This window comes from Artemia sp. Qi Xiang Cuo, chromosome 11 (genome assembly GCF_049724085.1).
Source record: "Artemia sp. Qi Xiang Cuo chromosome 11, ASM4972408v1, whole genome shotgun sequence".
NCBI lineage: Eukaryota > Metazoa > Arthropoda > Branchiopoda > Anostraca > Artemiidae > Artemia > Artemia sp. Qi Xiang Cuo.
In genome coordinates this window covers 24,655,045-24,676,447 of record NC_142804.1, presented here as the reverse complement: position 1 = coordinate 24,676,447, position 21,403 = coordinate 24,655,045, and the positions used below count along the sequence as shown (strand labels likewise).

Below are 21,403 nucleotides of genomic sequence, written 5' to 3'. Positions count from 1 at the left end.
CATCGAAACTGCTGAAAAGTAAAAATAGTGTGGTTTGATTAATGAAAGCCCGCCAAGCTTCTTCAAGAGTTGTATGTGGTGAAAATAAACTGATTATTGAAACTCTATTTCCTTTGAAAGTTATTCGTAACTGCACTTTTCCTTGTAATCGGTAAAACCACAATTGTGGTTTTACATCCTTACCTTTCTTTTTTTCGTTTCTTTTTTCAGGAATGGCAAAGAGATTATAGTTTCTCCAAGTAAAACAAAAAGTCCTACAGTTGATTTTTCCTTGGTGCAAATAAAAAGGCAAAATATCAGAGGTAGGTTTTTTTCGTTGTTCTTCTATCAAATTGCTTGATAGTAGACTCTTATTTTTAGGGGCTAGAATATTGAAATATGGATGTTCCAAACGGAAAGTTCCAGGCTTTTCAAGGTTGGGTCCTAGGGCCCTTTTTCATACTCAATACGGAAGTGTGGACTTAGTCAAGAGCAATACGTCTCCCATTCATTATAGTTTATTTATCTATTCATTCATGTACAATTTCCTTTCAAATCTCGCGGATGGAAAAGATGTTTATAAAAACTTAGGAAGAGGATCATTCGATTGAAAATAGGAAACTCAAGTGCCTTTTTTTGTAGCCTAAACCAATCAGACATTAATCAGCTCTCCACCTGTGCAGGTTTTTTTTTATTAAATATGCCTCGGAGGATGACATGACTCGTGTAACCCCAGAGACATTTCAAAGATTCTATGGACCATGGGAAAATAAAATTATAGTTAGGGCATGAGGGCGTAATTAGGGACCCGAAAATAGGACAGCAAAACTTTTATTGTCTGATAGAGTTTAACCTTATATCCGTAAGTGCCTGGGCTACAGGATCCTCTAGATTGACACCCTAACCTTCAATGAGTTAAGGAGAGGTAAGAACCACACTTGACTGTCGCAGTTTCTGTAGTCTAAATTTTCAAAATATTTTTTTCTGGTATTTTCAGATTTCATTTATCAATCCATAGTAGTATATCTCTTATTTTTAAGTTTGATTTAATTATTCATTTGAATCTTTGTTCATTTTAGCTTTTATTTGCTTATTTATAGAAGGAGGTCAGTCGCAAGGAAAGAGGAGCTCGTGAGGAAAGATGTAAGAGAAATTGGATCTTTCTGGGAGGGTGTAAAAAGGGGGGCTTTGAATGTATTTGGATGAAGAGGGTGCGTGTGTAGCGGTATTGGCCTTAGGTGGGTTGGTGCTGCAGTGATTTGCTAGTAGAAGTAGTATTCGTAGAAACGATTGTGTGTTTTAAGATTGAATCATTAGGTGATTTTGTTTTTGCTCGTTTTAGCTTTTCTTTAATTTTTTTTTTTTTGGAAACTTAAAAAAGGAGAGCAAAATAGATCACACCACAACAAAGCACATCAAACAACTGTATTTCTGCTAACACTCGACGACTAGATAGAGTAATGTCATGATATAGTCATCACTTCACTTATCTACTCAGTTTTAAAAGCTTTATAAAATTAAGAATGATTCATTTCCCGAGGCACTTTCTTGGAAAGATTATTCGCCATATGGACATAAATCCTACGATTTTATCATGGAAAAACAGAAACAGTTTTGTACATGACCATAATCAAACAGTTCGTGGTAACGAACTGTAAGTAAGGAGCGACCCGAATCAATGGTAACCGAAACTCTAAAAAACGGAATTTTGGTACCAATAGGTACATCAAAAGAATTATATTTTAATTCTGATTTCAAAAATATAAGTTTCAACAAGTTTAATCTTACCCATCAAAAGTTACGTGCCTGAGAAAATTTGGCTGATTTTCGAAAAAAGAGGGGAAAGACCCCCTAAAAGTCATAGAACCTTAATGAAACTCACACCATCATATTCAGCGTATCAGATAACCCTACTGCAGTGGTTTTAAGCTACTATCTACAAAATTATGGATTTTTGCATTTTTTTCCAGAAGAAAGATCACGGATGCGTGTTTATTTGTTTGTTTGTTTTTTTTTTGTTTTTTTTCCCAGGGGTGGTTTTTATTAACCCATGGTCCTAAAAGACATTTGGAGGTCTCATTGGAATTGAAATTGAAAGTTCTAGTGCTCTTTTCAAGTGACTAAAAAAATGGAGGGCAACTAGGCCCCCTTCCACGCTCATGTTTTTCTCAAAGTCACCCACTTAAATTTGTTAGATAGCCATTGTGTTTAGCATAGTCGAAAATCTAATAAATATGTCTTTTAAGATGACTTAATCCCCCACAGTTCTCAGGGGAAGGGCTGCAAGTTATGAACTTTGCCTATTGCTTACATATTGTATTGGCTTTTGGGAAGTATACAGACATTTTCAGGAAGGATTTTTTTTCTGGTGGGGGGGGGGGGGGCGGGAGAAGCGGGCTACTCGGCAGAATCTTTCCGTCGAGGATGCTTCTTTGTGGTAAGGGACATTTCTATGAAGGGGGCGCCGGATTTCCAACCATTATTTAAAAAATGATAAGAAATTAAATTTAAAAAAAACAAGTACTTTCAACTGAAAGTAAGAAGCAACATTAGAACTTAAAATGAACAGAAATTATTACGTATATGAGGGGGTTCTCCCCCAAGTTTATGCTACGCTCTTTACGCTACAGTTTTTTTCAGCGCTTTCAAAAGAGCTATCTATTCTAATTAAACAGCCTTTGTGATTCAGGGGTTTTTTAATTAAAAATTTTTTGAACTTTTAACGTAAAGAGCGTGGTATTGACTAAGGGGAGAACCCCATCATATGCGTAATAATATATTCGTAATAAAAAAAACATAAAAAAAAACAAGCGATACGGCTCAATAGTAATCGAAACTTTTAAAAACGAAACTTTGATGTCAATAAATGTATCAAAAGAATGGGCTCATAATGCTGATTCTAAATATATGAATTTTATTAAGTTTAGTATTACTCATCAAAGGCTACGAGCCTCAGAAAACTCACCTGATTTTTTAAAGAGGGGAGAAACATCCCCTAAATTGAAAAATTTTTAATGAAAATCACACCGTCAGATTCAGCGTATCAGAAAACCCTATAACATAGGTTTCAAGCTCATATCTGCAAAAATCTGCAACTTTGTATTTTTTGCCAGAAGAAAAATATAATAATATAGAAGTTCGTTACATAAGTTAATTTGTAAATTAAGTCAGAACCAAATTTAGAGACTGCCATTTAGCAAAAGAAGAGTAAAATTCTTATGCAAATTTTGTTTACATATTCAATGACGGTGAGCCAAAATCAAAGCTACATTAACTAAAAAACAATCAGAAATTAAATAAAAAAAACATGTTTTACTGAAAGTAAGGAGCGACATTAAAACTTAATACGACCAGAAATTATTCCGTATATGAACGGGGCTGTCCCCTCCTCAACGCCGTGCTCGGTTCGCGAATTTGTTACTTTGTCTGAAATCTTTATTTTTTTAAAAAAAAAAAAAATTTAGCGTAAAGAGCGAGGCGTTGAGGAGGGACAGCCTCTTTCATATACGGAATAATTTCTGATCGTTTTAAGTTTTAATGTCGCTCCTTACTTTCAGTTTAAAAAACTTGTTTTTTTTATTTAATACGCATAAATAGACTATAGGGCAATAATTTAAATAAAATTCAATAACTGAATGGTAAACAGTTTTCAAAATTAGACATGATAAAATATGCCTCAAATAGCCCGTGACTTTCTGATGCTAGGTGAGGTGGAAAACACCTGGTCCTGCTGCAAGTAAGTATTTGCGACAGCGCTTTCAGTTCTATTAATTTCAATATCAATTTCACAAAAGTATATCAAACTATTAGTCCTTTTTGACCAACCAAAAATTATAAATTTTATTTTAGCGAAAATTACGTGTAATTTTTTTGATGAGAACCAGCAACTGATACTATTGGCAATTTGCTTTTAGATTTTTCAACTACATTGTTGTCGGGTCTCCCTCAATTCTTAATGTCATATTGCGTGCAATTAATATCTCAACACTCTGCTTACATGGCCTCATAGTGGCATCAGGGTGGACCTTTCATGAGTTTGGCTAATCAGAGCAGTGACTGCAAACGATGCTGTAGGGTGACATTGAGGAGTGGCACTCCTCGAGGAAATTACAAATTTTTATGTGTTTCGTTTGTTTCAGTGTTTTTTTGGGGCTGAAACATCTCTTCCTAGCTAAATTATCTGTTATGGGCTGTCTCGCTATAGTAGCATAATTTTTGTAGAATTAAATTTATAGCGAGTTAAAGGTAATTGGCTTGAGATTGTTTGTGCTGGATTTCGACCTTAGTCGATAGAAGAGCCTCGCCAAGTTCGGAAAACAATGTTTGGACCAAAATGAGCCCAGGATTGCACAAAGCCTTCATTCATACTGGAAGTCCCAGGGACTTCTTACTTCCGGGTTGTAAGCCACTTTAAACGCTTCGTGTTGACTTGAGAAAATGTGTTGATCCCCGTCTTGTGCTGGTTTGGGACCCACTGCTTTTCCTGAGTCCATAATAATTTCGATGGTACTTTTCTGTTATAGAGCCTATGTTAGCGTGAGACAAGACAAAGAGAAGTGACAGAATAGATAGGAGATATATAATTTGGGCTATGTATTTGCACATTAGGGGGGTGGGGGTAAAGTATTTGGGCAGTGTTAAATTACAAAATAATTCTTACTTCATAGTATACTGAATAATTGTACTTAACATATTTTGCATGCACACCCAGCTATACTTTACCCCACTCCCCCCTATAACGTGAAAATAAATAGCTCCAATTTGTTTCTAGAGAATTATATTTTCATCATATTCTGTGATGTTACATTAGGATTAGTCAGAGAAACAAGTTCCACTTAGAGAAAGAACTCAACATAAGCGCTGTAAAAGATAAGTACCACTTCGACGATTTAAATTATATGAACATTGCAACTTGGAATATCACAGAGTAAAGAAAAGAAAATATTGTATATTGACCCTTTGACTGCCAAGTTCAGACGTCTTGGACTGGACTTAATAGGAGTTTCAGAAACCCATATCCTAGGGGTAAGAAAGTTTAAATTAGATTATTTAGAGTTTTTTTTACTCAGGCAGGAAGGATAGGGTGCATGTACAGAGAGTAAGGCTCATGATGAATAAGGAAACATGGAAGTCTTACTTAGGTTGTTAATGTATTAATGATAGAATGGTAGTTGATCATTTTACGACGAAAAAGTGCAAGATGAGAGCCATAGTAGTATATGCTACTGTATAACCAACCGATGGAGACAATAGTGATTCATGTGAGTTTTATTAAATGAAAAAAAACAAGTTTTTTTTAACAGAAAGTAAGGAGCGACGTTAAAACTTAGAACAAACAGAAATTATTCTAAGTATATGAAAGGGGCTATCCCCTCCTCAACGCCTCACTCTTTACGCTAAAGTTTTTTATTGTTTAAAATAAATAGAGTTGTCAGAAAGTCAAATTTTAGCGTAAAGAGCGAGGCGTTGAGGTGGGGACAGTCCCTTTCATATATGGAATAACTTCTGTTCGTTTTAAGTTTTAACGTCGCTCTTTACTTTCAGTTAAAAAAACTTGTTTTTTTTATTTAATTTTTGAAAGTTTTTGAATTAATGCAGGTTTTGATAAGATAAGATTTATTGCTGAAAAATGGCTATCACGAGCCCAAAAGGGCCGAATTCGCACTTTAGCGTCAAATACAGCGAAAAAAGAACAACAAAAACGAACAATCAAACAACAACAGAAAATTATAAAAGGGTCAATGTCAAATACGTAAAAACGTTAAAAACAAAAACAAAGTACAAAGTAAACTCATAAAATTAGAAGGCCAGTAAAGTATTTGACATTGTAAAGTAGAATTAAAACAAAAACATAAGTTAGTTGGTGACTAACAAACATAAATATAAAACCTCCAAATTTGCAAAATGGGCATTAAAATTAATAACTATGAGGTAAAGAGTGAGTGGGGGGGAGGCAGCGGAGATTCAGTAATTTAAAATGTCAACTATGTAAAGGATAAAAGTTCTTCTATATCTTTCACTGCAAACTCTTATTGGGGCGAGAAGGGGGATTTTTGTTGACACAGAACGCGGGAGGCGGGGTTGAAGGGGTGAATATTGACCGGAGAAAAGGGAAGTTGTTCGAGGGTTATGAAGGGTATTGTAAGCAAAACTCAAGGTAATTTTTGCTCTCCTTTCCTTAAGAAAGGATCATTTTTTTGTCCCTTAAATAGGGCACTAGAACTTTTGATTTCCGTTTCAATGAGCCCTCCCAAGATATTCTAGGACAACTGGGTCGATACTATCACCCCTGGGAAAAAAACAACACCAAAAAAAAATAAATAAACACGCATCCGTGATCTTTCTTCTGGCAAAAAATACAAAATTCCACATTTTTGCAGATAGGAGCTTGAAACCTCTATAGTAGGGCTCTCTAATACGCTGAATCTGATGGTGTGATTTTCATTACGGTTTGATAACTTTTAGGGTGTCTTTCCCCCTTTTATTGAAAAAGGGGGTTGGACTAAACTTGATGAAACTTATATATTTGAAATCAGCATTAAAATTTGATTCTTTTGATGTATCTATTGGTATCAAAATCCCGTTTTTTATAGTTTTGGTTACTATTGAGCCGGGTCGCTCCTTACTTTCAGTTTGTTACCACGAACTGTCTGACTAACAGGATTCCAGTTAGAGATATGGTATTTTTATTAGGGGATTTTAAAACCCACGTAGAAATAGGGATAGATGGCATTCTAGCCTAAGTAAATTGGTGTAGTAAAAATTGTTATATCTAATAATAGACTTTTATTACTATGACCAAGTGACTCTTTTAACCAAGAGAGTATTTGATCATAAAATAGTCAACAAGTTAACATGGTACTCGCATGATAGTATGGCAGCCAACCTTGTTGAGTATGTTATTGTAAACAGAAAACTATTAGGCTCAATACAAGATATCAGAGCATAAAAGATTGATGCTAAAAGTGATGATCACCGTCTAGTAGTATCTAGCGTTAATCTGAAGACGAAATTTAGGAAGTGTAACTACCTTTTGGGAAGTTATGACGTTGGTAGACACCAGGATGGAAATTTGAGAGAACCTTCCAGGAATTGTTTGGAAGTAGCGGATAGTGTCTTAGGGAGGCAGATGGTGTCTTAGTATTTTTTTTGTGAAATTTATTTCTTGTCAATTGAAAGGATTTATCCCTGTTTGAACTTTTTATTTATCGTTAGGAAGAACAATTAGAAAAACAGCCAGGAATCATAAATTACGAAAAATTATGAATATAATTTTTGAAAAAAGGGAAAGTACCTAGCGATCTTTGTGTAATACTTTAATCAAATCCCTCTATAAGAAAAGTGATGAGAGTTTACGTAGTAAATAGTAACCTAACCTAACCATTCCATTCCATATTCTAGGACTGTGTCTTTTTACAGATTCTCCCAAGCCTTTTCCCCCCTTAGTGTAGGTAATGGGATTTTATGCTTTTTGATGGTCCTAGTTTATCAAATCCGAAGCCGTGAGTAGGCAGTTTTACTAGCAGGGAGGAATGATGGAAAGCATTGCCTTTTCTCGCTATACCCCTTGGTCAGCTTGTTGTTCTTCCTCATTCTTTGTTTTCAAAAAAATAAATCACGATCAAATTGGATTTTCAGGATAAAAACAATGAGTTTGGACAAATCCACAGCAAGGAGGATTATCCACAGGAAAGTATCGAAAAAGAAAGCGGAGGATCTTATATACAAAAATAGTGTCCGAGCTGAACTTGAAAGTCTTGCAGATTCTGTTTTTAGAGGACATGAGGTATTGGCGGTGCTAGAAGGTAAGGATTTTGCTATCTGTGTGTATATTTAAACTAGAGCTGCGTTTGGAATAGCATTATAAAGTGACAGACTGTCGACATCCTGTTGACATTTTGCTGCTTAGCGTTTAATTTGTGCCTAATTTTAAGCACCACCCTTGGCTCTGATTTCTATCTGATTCAAAAGCCACAATCCACTTAACCTTATCGATACAAATACCAGTTTCATGTTTTTTTTCAGTCCCGCCCGTTGGCGGCCTGTCAGTACAAAACTTTTTATTTCGGAATGTCTAAAACACTTAAGATAAAAATTTAATTTTGAAAAATTAAGCCAAGTGGGCTGAATTCATCTTTTAGAGTCAAAAAGCATATACAAAAAAAACAAGTAATTTAAGTCAGAAAAATTTTCATCAAAATGTCAAAAAGGTTGTCAAGAATGTAGAACTCAATTACAAACCTAAAGGACTTCATGGAAAGCCGGGATTATTGATCGTAAATCTTCCTAATTTATAGATCATCTGGATTAAATGTTCGATGTGCCTAGGTTGAACTAAGAAGGTCTTTTACTGGGTAGCTTAACTTTCAGAACCATTCTAGTTTCAGAGAGAAATAACATTGGTTATCATGTATCAAACCTTTATGTCTATATTAATGAGTCTGAATCGAAACAGAGATGACACATCGATTCTGCCAAGTCAAATTCAAGGATTCTATTAGGTTTTGTCCCATGTTAGCTAGTTTCTTAGGCATAGTCTATTCTTTAATGGTTTTAGTGAAATTTCAAACAGAGTCCCGCGGTTTAAATCAATATCATAATTTATAGAATACAAATGACAAAGTATCTATCTTCAGGTGAGAAATTGAGGCTAGAATAGAGTCCAGCAAAAGACTATGTGGTTGCTAAGTGTTTGGGGGAGGTAAAATTTGATGTCTCTACGTAGTTCAAATTTAGTAATGTGGTCCAAATTAAAGGATTTCTAGAAAGACATAACTTGTATGTTCTATTCGTCAGCTAGAAACGACTTTGAAGTATTGTTTTCAACTTTATAACCATTTTTTATCCGGCTACTTTTGTTTCTAAGACCTCTACATATCAGTTACAATGGCCAAAGCAACCTATAAGACATTAAAGGCCCTCTGCAAGACAATGTACTGGGTGCAGCTTTACTTTAATTTGCTTACAATAGAAAGCTAATTTTAGCCTCTTTATTCCGGGGTTCTTCTCATCAAGAGCAAAGATAAGTAGATGTCTTGGGCTGAAATTCTCTAGCCTAGGATGATTAATCTCGTCTCAAACGCAGAAAAAGTAGGGACAGGAGGAGAAAGGAGTAGGGTAGCGTTTACATCCCCCCTAAGGCTCAATTTTTAAAATAAGAAATGAAATCAATTTGTGATTTTTAAATTCTAGAACTTCTAGCTAGGGTTCGAAGAAATAAATCCAAAGGTAATATCATCTAATAGAACTAAAAATTTAGTTCAATTTTACTTTGCTAAAATTGGAAGCATCTTAGTTAAAATTTAAGATACCGACTTTATGGTAATGGTAACTGTACTCGTTCAACTCATGCTCAACAGACTTAACTTCATATTTTTGCCACTCAAGTTCTGTATTCCGCAATCTATTCAACCTCAACCAACCCCCCTCCATTTTGTTTAATAGAAATGAGGAGCCTGATGAACGTACTGACGTATAGTAATGACACTCCGTTGTTGGAATCAAACATTATGAATTAATATATCATATTACTATCCCTTAAAACTCCAAGTCGTGAGAAATCTGCGTGATTTGTCAAGAATACGGGCAATTGAGATTGACATTATCCTAGATGAGGGGTCATTTGGTATATTTGGATGTGTTCCTAGCAGTGTTGTGGGAAATACTGTTAAAATGTAGTTTTACAAATACAAATTACTCCTACCATAAAGTAATTTGAATTTATTAACAAAATACGGATTTAAGATACAAATTACCCTAGTTACAAAGCACCTTTTCCTCAAAGCGCACCATTTATGCTGAAAATTCTTACAAAATTCATTATCAAAGATGGGAGTTTTCTTTTAACAACAAAAGTTTCTCAGGCTTTCTATCTCCAAGCTCACTCTGCTTTGGAGTGAAAACTGAGCTCCAAACTGAAAAAGACGTTCAACATGAGCAGATGATGGTATGGCAGTATTGAACTTTCGAAAAACTCTTCTACCATCTGGATATTCTTTCAAGGACTTAATCGAACGGTTTTTATCGTCCACGAACCACAATAACTGAACTTTCATGTTACAGCCAAAAGAAGAATCTGTGCTCATCCCAACACCATCACTGTCGAAAGTAAAATAGGTCATCAGAGTCGATCAACGTCACTTTACTGTGCTCACCATCACAATCAGTCAACTGATCATCAGCTTTGGCTAGCAAAATATGTTTCATTTCAACACAAATCAATTTGGCCATGGGCATCTCCCGGTATCAATCTTCCCTAGAAACCAGGATGGCTCCCTGATGGCTAACACCCAGGTTACAAGCAGCCAGCCTTTCGCACGCGACTATAGCCGTGTGTCTGAGCGACTCTGCTGCCGTTTATAACTATAGGTGTGAAGATAGGAGCAGTTGAGGTAGTGAAAAGGCTTTTTAAACGTGGATACTGCTTAAATGAACCTAACTTTTTGCATGTCATCTCTCACTATACCCGTGTGTCTGAGTGGGTGTGCTTTCTCACTATACCCTTGTGTCTGTGTGGGTGTGCAACCATCTATAACTATAGGTGAAAAGACACCACGACTTTTTTGCATGTCTCACTCACTATGACTGTGTTGGCATCTATAACTAGAGGTGAAAAAATAGTTAACTTAATGTAACCAAGTTAATAAAAAAAATTACTATAGGTAGTCGTGTGCGCAAGGCTTGCTGCTTGTAACCTGGGTGTCACAAGATGGGAGCAATTAGAGTGATTTTTTCGTATTATTCATTTTAAAATGACTCTCACACTGCTGATCACACTGCTGACTCTCACACTTGGAATTGATTCTTTGAAATGTTTTAAAATGCTTTTGATGCTAAAATACTGGTATTAATTGATAATGAAAGATTTTATTTACATGCAAACTGCAAAAGTATAGATTCTGAAACACTTGAATAGTTTCTTGATTCTGTGAAATGTTGTAAAATCCTTTTGATGGTGAAAAATACCTGTATTAATTGATAAACCAGGATTTTAGTTACATGCAAACTACAAAAGTATAGAGTCTGAAACATCGTTATAAAATCCCGTATTAATTGATAATGGAAGATTTTAGTTACATGCAAACTACAAAAGCATTGATTGTGAAATATTTGAATAGTTTCTTGATTTTGTGAAAAGTTGTAAAATCCTTTTGACGCTAAAAAATATCTGTATTAATTGATAATGTAAGATTTTAGTTACATCCAAACTGCAAAAGCACAGATTCTGATGCTAAAAAATATCTGTATTAATTGATAATGGAAGACTTTAGTTATTTGCAAACAGTAAAAGGATAGTTTTTGAAATATTTTAATAGTTTCTTGATTCTGTAAAATTTTGTAAAATACTTTTTATGCTATAAAAAATCAGTATTTATTGATAATGGAAGATATTAGTTACATGGAAACTGCAAAACTATAGATGCTGAAACATTTGAATAGTTTCTTGATTCTGTAAAATGTTGTAAAATACTTTTGATGTGAAAAAATATCTGTATTAATTGATAATGGAATATTTTTGTTACAACTGCAAAAGAACCGATTCTGAAACATTTGAATACTTTCTTGATTCAGTGAAAAGTTGTAAACTCCTTTTGATGCTATCAAATATCTGTATTAATTGATAATGGAAGATTTTTGTTACACCCAAACTGCAAAAGCACAGATTCTGATGCTAAAAAATATCTGTATTTTTTTGTTAGATTAAGGTTTATTTATCAACCAAAAACAACAAAATCCAGAAGCTAAGCTTGTACAGGAGATCACTATCCCAACTAGGCCTATAAACAACAAAAAAAGAACTATCATATAAAAATCACTAATAAGCGACTATACCCTCCTACTCATTAGTAACTCATCAATTCTCAGCATTCAACATGTTTGACCTTGTCCTTCTCTATCCATTAGCCAAACACAAAACCAAAAAAAAAAAAATACAAATTAAAGGCAAAAGAGACCGGAGAACTGACTCACTAACCCTCATATACCCTATAACAGTGTTCTTTTAACAAACGTTTAAATTCAGAGACATCGGTCACCTTCTTGATCTCATCTGGTAGACTGTTCCAAGCACGAGGGCTAACAGGGCGGATACAAAACATTGACCTAGTTATCACAGGCTTAGTTGGTCTAAATTCATTCGAATGTCTTAAACTATGAGAATGTACACTAGAAACAGGCATAAAACAATCTTGAAAGCAAATTGGTAGCATTTTATTCTGAAGTTTAAACATAAAAAGGGCATTATAGAACTTAATCAATCCGAAAAATGGAACAATATGTAGTTCAGCATACCTTGCTCTAACCGAGGAACGCTTATCAACCCCAGTAAGTACTCTTACATCTTTATTATGTAATACTCTAATCTGCGATAGGTGACCCACAAACTTTGAAAACCAAACCATTACAAAATAAATCAAATATGGATGAATAAGGGAGGAATAAAGCATTCTGAGAACCGGTCTTGGAAAAGTACGCTTTAGCTTCCTTATAATTCCCAATTTTCAGGCAAAGTTAGTTGCAATTAGATTAATATGGTCTTTGGAACTCAAGTACTCATCGACTACCACTCTAAGAAACTTCACTTCTCTAAAACGTTCTATAGCCTTCTTATCAACTTCTAGTTTCTCCATTCAGGGGTAGTAATTTTCGCTTCTCCCGTAAATCACAAATTGACTTTTCTTATGGTTTAATTTAAGTTTATTAACTCTCATCCATTTTTCTATTTGTTCCATTGCCTTTTTTCGAATTAATAGAAGTTCACTCTCCGTCCTCACAGCAACTGCAAAATGTATATCGTCAGCAAAACTAGGAACTATAGTTCTGGGTCCGCGATCCTCTTTATCCGAAATCGTTATATCTTCAATGCACCGGTAAATATCATTGATATAAATAAAAAATAAAAGAGGTCTCAAAACTGACCATTGAGGAATGCCAGCCTTCACTCTCTGCGGGCTAGAGGTCTCACTTTCAATTTGCACAATATGCATAGGTTCACTCAGGAATGATCTAATAAGTTCCAAAAATTCTTAAAGGATACCACAATTATCTAACTTCTTTACTAAAATTTCATAGTCAACACAATCGAATGCTTTCATTATGTCAATGAAAACGGATACCACTTTAAGACCACGATTTAAATGATCATTCACAAATGTCGTCAAGAAGATCACTGCTTGCTCAGTTGACATTCCTTTCCTAAATCCGAAAGACCGAAAAAAGACTTAGATTCTAGGATACTAATCATTCTTACATTTATCAGACTCTCTATTATTCTACAAATAACAGGAAGAAGGGAAATAGGCCTATAATTACCTAAATTCCAACTATCACCCTCTTTAAAAAGCGGTTTCACTTTCGCAATCTTCAGACAATCAGGGAAAATACCTGACTTAAAACACTCATTTATTAGCATTACCATCTGACAAGAAACAATAGGATAAATAGCACGGAAAACTTCCACAGTCATGACATCCGATCCCGCTGCACTGTTTTCACATTTTTTTAAAATTCACACAACTCATTTAATTTAATCAGCTTTAAATAAGCAGACACTTCACTCTTATGAGTCAGGAATTGTGTAAAATCGCCATCTTGAGCCAGGACTGGGATACTGGGTCCTTCATTGTGCCCCACATTAGAGAAATACTTACAAACTGAATAGCAATTCACACTATCCTGAAGCTCCGAGGGAGGCCGATTAGGGTTCATTACAGACTTGATAAGTTTCCAAGACTTGCCTGGATTTCCCTCTGCTTCTTTAATCTTGAAAGCAAAATAATCCGCTTTAGCTTTCCGAAGGAGACAGTTTAGCATGTTATTATATGCTTTATAATCATACCTAGTAGTTGTCCCTTTATTTTGGATCAAATCCTTATATAAATGGTTTCACCTTCTCATATTTAAGAGTAGACTCTTATTAATCCATGGTTTCTTTGCTGATTGATATCTGAAAACTTTTTTAGGTTTAACACACTTCTGAAGTAAACCTGTTAATGTGCCGTACCATTTATCAAATTTCCGATTAATATCATATTCCTTTTATTAGAAAATTAAATTCAGTCTTATCAACTTCCAGTTGAAAACGGGCAACAACCTCAGAATCAATAATAGGCCTAATGACGTTACAACGATGCCCCTTATTCGACAGTAGGATTTGCGGCACCGCTATCATTACTCCAAAACGATCTGAAACACTGTTTACCACAACAGCAGGTGACTTATATTCAGTATTCACAAATATGTTATCCAATATTGACGCAGAATTCTCAGTAACTCTTGTACAGATGTTTATAGTAGGCTTAAGCCCGTAGCTAAGCATCATATCCAGAAACTCCTTGACTCTCTGACTAGAATGTAGACTTCTCAAATCAATGTTTAAGTTACCACACACAAAATACAGCTGTCTTGTTCCACTCAACAGGTCCAGTTGCTCTTCTAATAGACTCATAAATTCTACGAGACTACTAGACTGAGGTCGATAAATAATAGCAAGAACACATTTAAAATTAAGCTTAGATACTTGCACAACCATCGAATCAAACACCCTTTCCTTATGTTTAGTAAGGGAAGACATCGACAAGACATTAAGATCGCTCTTGATATATGCTGCTAAATGTCCATGTTGGTGCAATTCCCTGTTTTTTTGTTTTTTTAACTAGTTGGTAATTAGGAACATCTAATAGAGATGACGTTTCAGACTTCAACCCTGTCTCAGTCAGGGCCAAAACCTGTAAGCCTTGAGTCTGCAGAACTTCCTACAGGTACTGAAATGAAGTACTAATACCTTGGCAATTTAAATGAAAAACCGCAAAGTCACTCGGGTCATAATCATTATTCAAATCCCGAAGGAACTTATAACGGGCTTCCAAATATTTCTCACCAATGCCATTACTAGCAACTTCACGATGGAGCACCCCACCCCAATATCTTTAATCCTGAGTGAATAATTCTCCAGCCCCTTCAACCTATTACACTCTAAATTAACCGTTATCAAAAATCATTTTGTGACGGATATGAGAAGGAAAAGGTTCTGTTAACTTACACTTATTATTTTCAACATTTGCCGAGTTGGTATCATCGCTTCCACACTTCAAACCTAAACACAAAAAACAAACATAACTATCTTCATAAAATCCAAAATACAGTAATACTGTTCCCAGGACTAGTATCGTTGAAAGCCAAGACCAATTCATAAGAACTCAAGACAAAATCCGTACGGTCCACACCACACAACAAATTATACACTATTTTTGCTTTTTTATCTTTAAATTTTTCCATCAACAACATCCTTTTCAAGAAAAAAAAACACGAGACGACATTACATTCATATCAAATAAAAAAAAAAACCCACTAGAACAATAACTCAAAATAACCCAAAAACTCATATTAAACTAAAATAATTAAGATAGAGCTTAGTATTGTATAGAAACATTACGAGGATTTATCGGCACTGACAATTCACGAATCCCGTCATTCACGGAGAAAGAAACATGCAGGCCGTTTGGCCGATCAAAACAAAGGAGAGGTTGAACCGATTTTGTTACCCATGCTTGAATACCACAATCAGCAAGCTTTGACCATTTTTCAAGCAGCCGTTTTCTAAAATCTCTCACTGCCATTGGAGCATCATCACTAAGATAAATACCTTTATGACCGCAAACAGTCTTTCCTTTAAGTTTTTTATTATGTATCAGAATCGTTATTTTTCTTCTTTAGACCAAACAGTAGCTTTAAAATATCTACGCTCTTTTTCACTTCTGTAACAACAAATTCTGGGGTCTCATTCACACCTACTCCTTCTTCATAAACAGTTTTGAAAATCGCTTTAGCTTCCACTTTATCATCGCAAGGTACATTCCAAACCACTATATTTTTTCGCATTCATTCTTTACTCGCAATGCATTAACCAATTCTTCAACTGATTATTTTCTTCACAGAGAAACGTTGACTCAGATGTAACAAGACTAATCTGTGATTTTAAGTTTGTTATTTCACTCTCAGTAGCACCAAAATGGGTCTGGATTGCCGAAAACTGTTGCGATTGGCCAGATAGATCTTCCTCTAGCGATTTGACCCAGGTTTCCAGAGATTTGAACTGGTCCGTGATACCGTCAATCTTTTTCCATTGTCTTTCACTATAGTTTGAAATTCAGAAAAGCTCCGAGCCAGCGTCGAAATTGACAGTCTCTCCATCCTTAGGTGAAGATAACGAATAATCATTTTGACCCTCTTCAAATGAGACTTCTTTACGGTTTATTTTATTTCGTCCCATGAATCAGCAGTAAGAAAAAATGGACAGATGGATAAGTCTTACCTCAGCCGGCAACGATTTTTTATCCATGGTGTTGCTAGCGTGAAGTGCTTTTAGCCGTTTGGCACGGCAAACACCTTTTCCAACGACGGTAATCAATAGGATCTGCTTGTAATGACTAAAGTCCTTTATGCCAGATTACACAGACTTCGTCGTCTTCAATGTAGTAATCCTCAATTACTCCATGCAATTCTCAAGTCCAAATCAATAATCACACACAAAAAAATCTCTTTCATCAATTCAAAACTTAATCACAAAAGCTATTTCACTTTTGAGCTATAACTACCGCACGACACGGAGCGCCTAAGGTGTTACTCGTTTGGGGAATGAATCATGACTGAATTGATAATGAGAGATTTAGTTACATGCCAACTGCAAAAGCATAGATTCTGAAACATTTGAATAGTTTCCTGATTCTGTGAAATGTTGTAGTTGTAAAATCCTTTTGAGGCTAAAAAAAATGCCTGTATTAATTGATAATAGAAATATTTTAAATACATGCAAACTGCAAAAGCATAGATTCTGAAACATTTGAATAGTTTCTTGATTCTTGATTCTCTGAAATGGTGTAAAATCCTTTGATACTAAAAAAGAAAATATCTGTATTAATTGATAAACGGAAGATTTTAGTTATATGGAAACTGCAAAAGCACAGATTCTGAAGCATTTGAATAGTTTCTTGATTCTTTGAAATGTTGTATAATCCTTTTGATGCTAAAAATATCTGTATTAATTGATAAGGGAAGATTTTAGTTACATACATACTAAAAAAGCATAGATTCTGAAATATTTGAATAGTTTCCTCATTCGGTGAAATGTTGTAAAATCCTTTTGATGTTAAAAAATACCTGTATTAATTGATAATGGAAATATTTTAGATACATGCAAACTGTAAAAGCATAGATTTTAAAACATTGAATAGTTTCTTGATTCTTGATTCTTTGAAATGGTGTAAAATACTTTGATACTAAAAAAGAAATATCTGAATTAATTGATGACGGAAGATTTTAGTTACATGCAAACTGCAAAAGCACAGATTCTGAAGCGTTTGAATAGTTTCTTGAATCTTTGAAATGTTGTATAATCCTTTTGATGCCAAAAAATATCTGTATTTATTCATAATGGAAGATTTTAGTTACATACATACCGAAAAAGCATAGATTCTGAAATATTTGAATAGTTTCTTGATTCTGTGAAATGTTGTAAACTCCTTTTGATGCTAAGAAAAAATACCTGCATTAATTGATAATTGGTAGATTTTTGTTACATGTAAACTGCAAGAGCATAGATTCTGAGACATTTGAATAGTCTCTTGATTCTGTGAAATATTGTAAAATCCTTTTGACGGTAAAAAAAAAATACCTGTGTAGCTGAGTTTGTTATATGCAAAACTACTTTTTTTACTGATTTTTGATACTCAGTCATCAATTAATGGACTTATGAGTCTGCTAATAGTATCTATGTCTCTGAAAATTCCTTTTCTTACATCTCTGACTTTTTAACATTCTAAACGTTTGACTTGCTAGCGCACCCTAAAAATAATGGTAATAAAACAAAGTAATGTATAAAATATTTTTATTGAAATAACAACATGTAGAATATTAACATAAAAATAGGTTACATACATTATTATACATTATTAATATCAGTGAACAACTTTTATCCTTTTGAATCTGCTCCAAAAAATAATTCATTATGTTCCCTCTTGATACTGTAGCTACTCTCTTCTCTTAGTTCATAACCAGTAGAATAATCATTATTCCATTTCGAGCCTTGCACTATTTTTACTGAGGTGTAATCTACAGGTTCAATATGCGTTTCATCTTTGGTATTATTAGGTTCACTGGCAATATGATCAACAGTAGTAATAATCTTCAATTGCGCTTAATTTTTCATCAATTTATCTTTATATTCATTAGTGATATTGTCTGCCAATGTCCTTTTTATTTTGCTAGCGATTTCACTGTCTATTCGCGCGTTGTGTTTACACACGTAACAGTTCTGGCACGTAGACAAGATATGATTTTTGACATTAGTGCAGCAGTTGGCTTTTTTCCCCTTTGCTTTTATTTGAATAGTAATACCAGAACTATGGCAATTTGATCTATCAACGGCTAACGTGTTACCAGAACCATTAGCAAGAAGATGCCCATTTTCATCAACTATTATTTTCATTTTGGCATTCTCTTTTAGCGCTATCTTCTCTGGAGCTCACACGCTTGCATATCCACCATGGGTAATGTTGAATGGTTTCGGTAGTCTAATGAAATTTAGCTCATCACTGTCATGACAATGCACACATACATTTCCAATAAGATCTCCATTAATGCTTGTTTCATATTTCAAATATCGGTCTTTGTCAGCATTCAACGCAACGATGATTTTATAGTGTGTACACACTTTCTCTGAATAATTCCACTTTTCTTTAAATATGATACAAGTATTTATCCTTCCAATGTGTGAAAATTACTGATTTAATACATACTTTAAACTAGGTAGTGTCGATAATTTGCCAGAGAGTACCACTGGGACAGCCAAATAGTTTATATGAACAACCTTAGAGTACCATTGATACAGCCGCATAAATAAACATAAATAAATAAATAAATAAAAAACCTATTTATGTTTGTGTGTCGATTAATTTCTCAGACTCCATTTTATTATTATAAATGATTTGGACAGTGGTCCCGTATGTAACAGTCAATTTGAAGGACACGGATTGCTCTTTACTAACATTTTATTCCACCGAACTGTTTGAACATAAAAAATAAATAAAAAATTAATAAATAAAAACCTATTTATATTTCTGTATTGATAAATTTATCAGACATCGTCTTTAATCATTCTTAAACAATGCTGAAGAAAAAACTCCACTATTTATCGGTATTAAATTAATAAAAAGGCTATTTTGTTAGTGAAATAAACCTTGTCATTATAATTTTTGTGTTTAAAGTTGGTCTGTTATTAAAAATGATTTGGACAGTGGTCATGTATGTAATAGTCAATTTGAAGGACACGGACTGCTCTTTACTAACATTTTATTTCACCGAACTTTTTCATCATAATTAAATGGGAATATCTGCAATCACTAATATTGCGAATATGTGTGTGCAATTTAGTTATTTCCTTGCATTTTGAACTAAGGCTAGGGCAACCCTTGGGGAAGCAACAGAAATAATCTTAATTTCTTGTCCATAAAACATTCATGGGGAATATCTATGTGTGTGTGTGTGTGTGTGTGTGTGTGCAATTTAGTTATTTCCTTGTTTTTTTTTACTAAAGCTAGGGCAACCCCTTGGGAAACAACAGAAATAACCTTAATTTCTTGCTCATATAACATTCATGGGGAATATCTGCAATCACCAATATTGCGAATGTGTGTCCGCAACTTAGTTATTTCCTAGCATTTTGGACAAGAGCTGGGGTAACCCCTTGGGAAACAACAGAAATAACCTTAATTTCTTGCCCATAAAACATACATGGGGAATATCTGCAATCACTAATATTGTGAATGTGTGTGTGCAATTTTGTTATTTCCATGCATTTAGGACTAAAGTTAGGGCAATCCCTAGGTAAACAACAGGAAATAACCTTTATTTTTTGCCCATAAAACATACATGGGGAATATCTGCAATCACTAATATTGCGAATGTGTGTCCGCAATTTAGTTATTTCCATGCATTTTGGACTAAAGCTAGGGTAACCCCTTGGGAAACAACAGAAATAACCTTAATTTCTTGCCCATAAAACATACATGGGGAATATCTGCACTCACTAATATTGTGAATGTGTGTGTGCAATTTAGTTATTTCCTTGCATTTTGGACTACAGTTAGGGCAACCCCTTGGGAAACAACACAAATAAACTTAATGTCTTGCCTATAAAAAGTTCATGGGGAATATCTGCAAAAAGGTCATACACATATTTAAGTTTAGCCTTGGAAAAGAACCATTATTCTATCATCCCCCTTTCGATTTTACTCAGATATGCCCCTTCGATCTGCAGAAATAATAAATATCTGAAAAAAAGGCTTAAAATGAGCAAAGTTTAAACTCTGTAGATTGACCTAAAATTTAATTTTTGTGTCTATAGTTCGTCCATTATCTAAGAACAATTAACCTTAATTTCTTGCCCATAAAATATTTATGGGGAATATCTGAAAAAAAGCATACACATCATTGAGTTTAGTCTTGGAAAAGAACCATTATTCTATCATCCCCCTTTCGGTTTTACTGAGATAAGCCTTCTCGATCCGCAAAACTAATAAAAATATGAAAAAAAGGCTTAAAATGAACAAAGTTTAAACTGTAGATTTCGGAGGTTGATGCATGGTTGTCTAATGGATGCCGTATCATTGCCTAAAATGTATACAGCTTTATTAATATCGACTTTACATATATATTCCCGATACTACACAGTACTTTATATTACCCACAATCCTCATTTGATACTTATGTATCATACCGACCACACCTATACATCTAAAATTCCCACCTTAAATATATTCGAAAATTTAAATCAAAACATCCCTCCAAAATAAAAAAAATAGTATGTGTCTCTTAATGGACTTACCATTCCCTGAGATTTATCCCATAGTTGATAAAACAATTAATATTTCAACCCTTTTCTCTTTTTAAAATAACTATTTCCAATTCTATGTGCACGTAAGAATCTCATGACAAAATTCCTGAAGAAAATAATCTGTAATCTCTCACTTGAATTCCAATGCCCTCTCTAGAGTAGGTCAAAATTCCTTTCCCTGGGCTTAGTAACATATTATTGTCATAGGCTATTTACTGAGGATTTACTGAATATGCCATTTTTTGGGCTTTTGTGTGTGGTACACCTGAAAGATGAGCAAGATACTTTATTTTATGTTAGGCTTTGTCATTTTTCAATGGACTCGGGCGAATTCATTAGAAAATTGTCTGGTGTAGTGCAATAGCTCTTCCACGCTTCACTTGAATGAAACTGGGAAGTGTGGAGACTGGAGACTAGGTCGCACAGGGCTTATACAGTTTAAATTTTCCTGAACATTCTCTTGTGCTTAACCTGGGAGACACACAGGCACTGTCTTTAAATATAAGAGAAAAAGAAAGGGGAGAGCTATGTCAC

General features: G+C 34.4%; 1 protein-coding gene across 1 annotated transcript in view; it reads left to right on the top strand.

The window, feature by feature from the left end:
- The first annotated feature begins 239 nt into the window (after positions 1-239).
- Positions 240-21,403, top strand: part of LOC148946791 (transient receptor potential cation channel subfamily A member 1 homolog) — a 41,403-nt gene continuing 20,239 nt past the window's right edge. Inside the window, exons 1-2 of the mRNA XM_089097148.1 lie at positions 240-302; positions 7,618-7,784. Of these exons, the coding sequence (XP_088953274.1) occupies positions 7,628-7,784 (157 nt within the window). The 5' untranslated portion in view covers positions 240-302; positions 7,618-7,627. The remainder of the gene's footprint in view (positions 303-7,617; positions 7,785-21,403) is intronic.